Source organism: Penaeus chinensis, chromosome 7, assembly GCF_019202785.1.
Source record: "Penaeus chinensis breed Huanghai No. 1 chromosome 7, ASM1920278v2, whole genome shotgun sequence".
Lineage (NCBI taxonomy): Eukaryota > Metazoa > Arthropoda > Malacostraca > Decapoda > Penaeidae > Penaeus > Penaeus chinensis.
This window is the reverse complement of record NC_061825.1, coordinates 45,488,577-45,491,076: the sequence shown is the minus strand read 5'-3', so window position 1 is coordinate 45,491,076 and position 2,500 is coordinate 45,488,577. Positions and strand designations below refer to the sequence as shown.

The 2,500-nt window shown below is 36.5% G+C and overlaps 1 protein-coding gene across 46 annotated transcripts in view; it reads left to right on the top strand.

Annotated features, from left to right (window-relative positions):
- The window catches only part of LOC125027623 (Down syndrome cell adhesion molecule-like protein Dscam2), a 384,720-nt gene that overhangs the window by 299,142 nt on the left and 83,078 nt on the right, over positions 1-2,500 (top strand). Inside the window, exon 15 of one of the 46 annotated variants that reach the window (XM_047616755.1) lies at positions 1,167-1,451. The exons of the other annotated variants lie outside the window; for them this stretch is intronic. Within the exon in view, the coding sequence (XP_047472711.1) occupies positions 1,167-1,451 (285 nt within the window). The remainder of the gene's footprint in view (positions 1-1,166; positions 1,452-2,500) is intronic. 46 annotated transcript variants of the gene reach the window in all.

Sequence of the window (2,500 nt, the reverse complement as noted above, 5' to 3'; positions counted from 1 at the left end):
CTGCCTTTTTCATTCCCTGATGAGGTGGAATCAGGAAAACTCTTGCAAATATCGTGTTTGGTCACGGAAGGAGACGAGCCTATCAGACTTCAGTGGTATAAAGACAGTCAGCTTGTGCCTTCAGATCATGAAACCATCATTAATAATTTGACACCTAAAGTCAGTAACCTTCTGCTACCCAGTGTTAACTCACAGAGCGCCGGCTTGTACACATGTAGGGCAAGCAACATGGTTGGCTCAACGGAAGTTTCCTCACTTCTCAAAGTTCAAGGTGGAGGTTTCCCATTTTGCTTGCCAAAGTTCTCTGGAATAGGTTGCTTTGTTTGCTTGTTTCTGTCCCACCATATCCTTCATTTACAGACAGGTATTGAAAAATTTAGATATTTCCCCAGATGAAGAATGCTAGTGTATGTTAATTGATAGGAAGTTGTATTTTCTTTAGTACAGGCAATAGTATAGTATGTAAGGAACTATAAGGTAAAGAAAGCTGAAGTCTTTCCAAAGTGGTATCTGTAGAACAAAGGGACTTGATTTCCAGAAGGAAGAAAATTTCATAGTGGTACAGAATTTTGTAAACAAAACAATAAGGAAAGGTGAACTGAAGTGAATTCTGTGAATGAAAATTCAACAATATGATAGGAACTCATTTGTTATTTCTGAGGCATATGGAAACTTGGCATTTTAGGCACATTGTTGTGTTCCAGATATGCAACTTTAGAACTAAACAGTATGAAGAAATAAGTAGGCACAGAGTATGATTGTCTGATAAAGGGAAAATGTAATTAACAGAATAGTTTATTAGTAGTGCAAAGAAACTATATGAATGGTCAGAATAGCAAAACAGCAGTTAGTGTAATTGTGTATTAAATTCAGAACTTAAAAGAACTGTAGGATCCAAACAAGTGACATATGGCAAGAAGCTAGGAATATAAGTTGGTTGTTGATATATATGAGCAGATAGAAAGGCTAAACAATTTTCCTTGTAAGTGGGGCAGTGGTGGATTAAGAGGTAGTTATTATGATTATTTACAGAGTGTATGGGAATGGTGCATAGTGATTGTTTTGTTACTCTAATGTGTGTCTTATAATTACCCCCAAAAGTAGTAGTAATTGAAAGAAATCAATTGTGAATTATTCTAAAGTTTCTTTTTGCTATGACACTACAGTCAAGCCAGAAATTCTGCCATTTGCATTCCCTGATGAAGTGGCATCAGGCACACCTTTGCAAATTACCTGTCTGGTCCTGGTTGGAGATGAACCTATCACACTTCAGTGGTTTAAGGACAATCAGCTCATGCATTCAGATCATGAAACCATCATCAGTCATCTGACACCTAAAGTGAGCAGCATTCTGCTCCCCAGTGTTGCCTCACATAGTGCTGGCTTGTATACATGTAGAGCAAGCAACATGGTGGGCTCCGTTCAGGTCTCTTCACAGTTAAAAGTTCAAGGTGGAGTTTTTCTTTGGTGCATTGTTGATAAAGCTCTCTGTAGATGCTGATGTATGAAATGCTTGTTTTTTTTTCTTTCTGTAAATACCCTTCCTTTTGGATGAGACTAACCATTGATTGAGATGATTTTCAAGGCAAATGTAGGCTGATTCATCACTAGAGTTAAAAAGCATAGATATTATACCTGGGAAACAGTATCTGCTATAATTATTGTTCATTATTGAACTTGTGCAGTTTCTCATGATAGCTAAAATTATTCCCATATCAGTTGCACCAGAAATTCAGCCATTCTGGTTTCCTGATGATGTTAAGGAAGGCCAGCTCGTCCAGATCATGTGCACAGCAATGGGGGATGAGCCTTTAACTCTTCAGTGGTACAAAGATGACCTTCCCCTTATGTCCTCTTCAAAATTCATGATCAACCAACTTGATTCATCAATTAGTAATTTGATAATGAGAGGAGTGACATCAGAGCACTCAGGAAAGTACACATGTGCTGCATTTAATCCTGTTGGACAGTCAAAACTTGAGAAGAAGCTGCAAGTAAAGGGTAAATGACAGGTTAAAATCAGCCAGAACTGCATGTTTGTGACAATATTTGAAAGCTTTGTTTTGCTGATTTTACCCTAATACCTTCTTTTCTGTAAAAGAACGATAAAGTATTAGCATATTATATTAAAAAAGAATGAAAAAATAAGACTATCCCAGTGTATCTACCAGTATTAGCAGTATCACATTTAGCTTATACTCAGATGATGTCTCAGAATTATCTAATTCAAAACATGTCATTGCAAAGAAAATCAGTTCATTAGCATTAACATTCCATTATCAAAACTATACTGAATCTTTAGATTACTATTCTCCTTGCCCATTTCATGTAAGCAAACAGACAAATGCATAAATTACAGAGTTGTAATCTCATATGTGTTTACAGACTAGGTGACTAAGTGATGTTGAGAAGGGGTAAAAGTACATTTTGGCTCTTTCTGGTTAATACCAGATCTTGAGACTTGGGAAAGATTCACTTTATAAAGAAAACATCATATGTA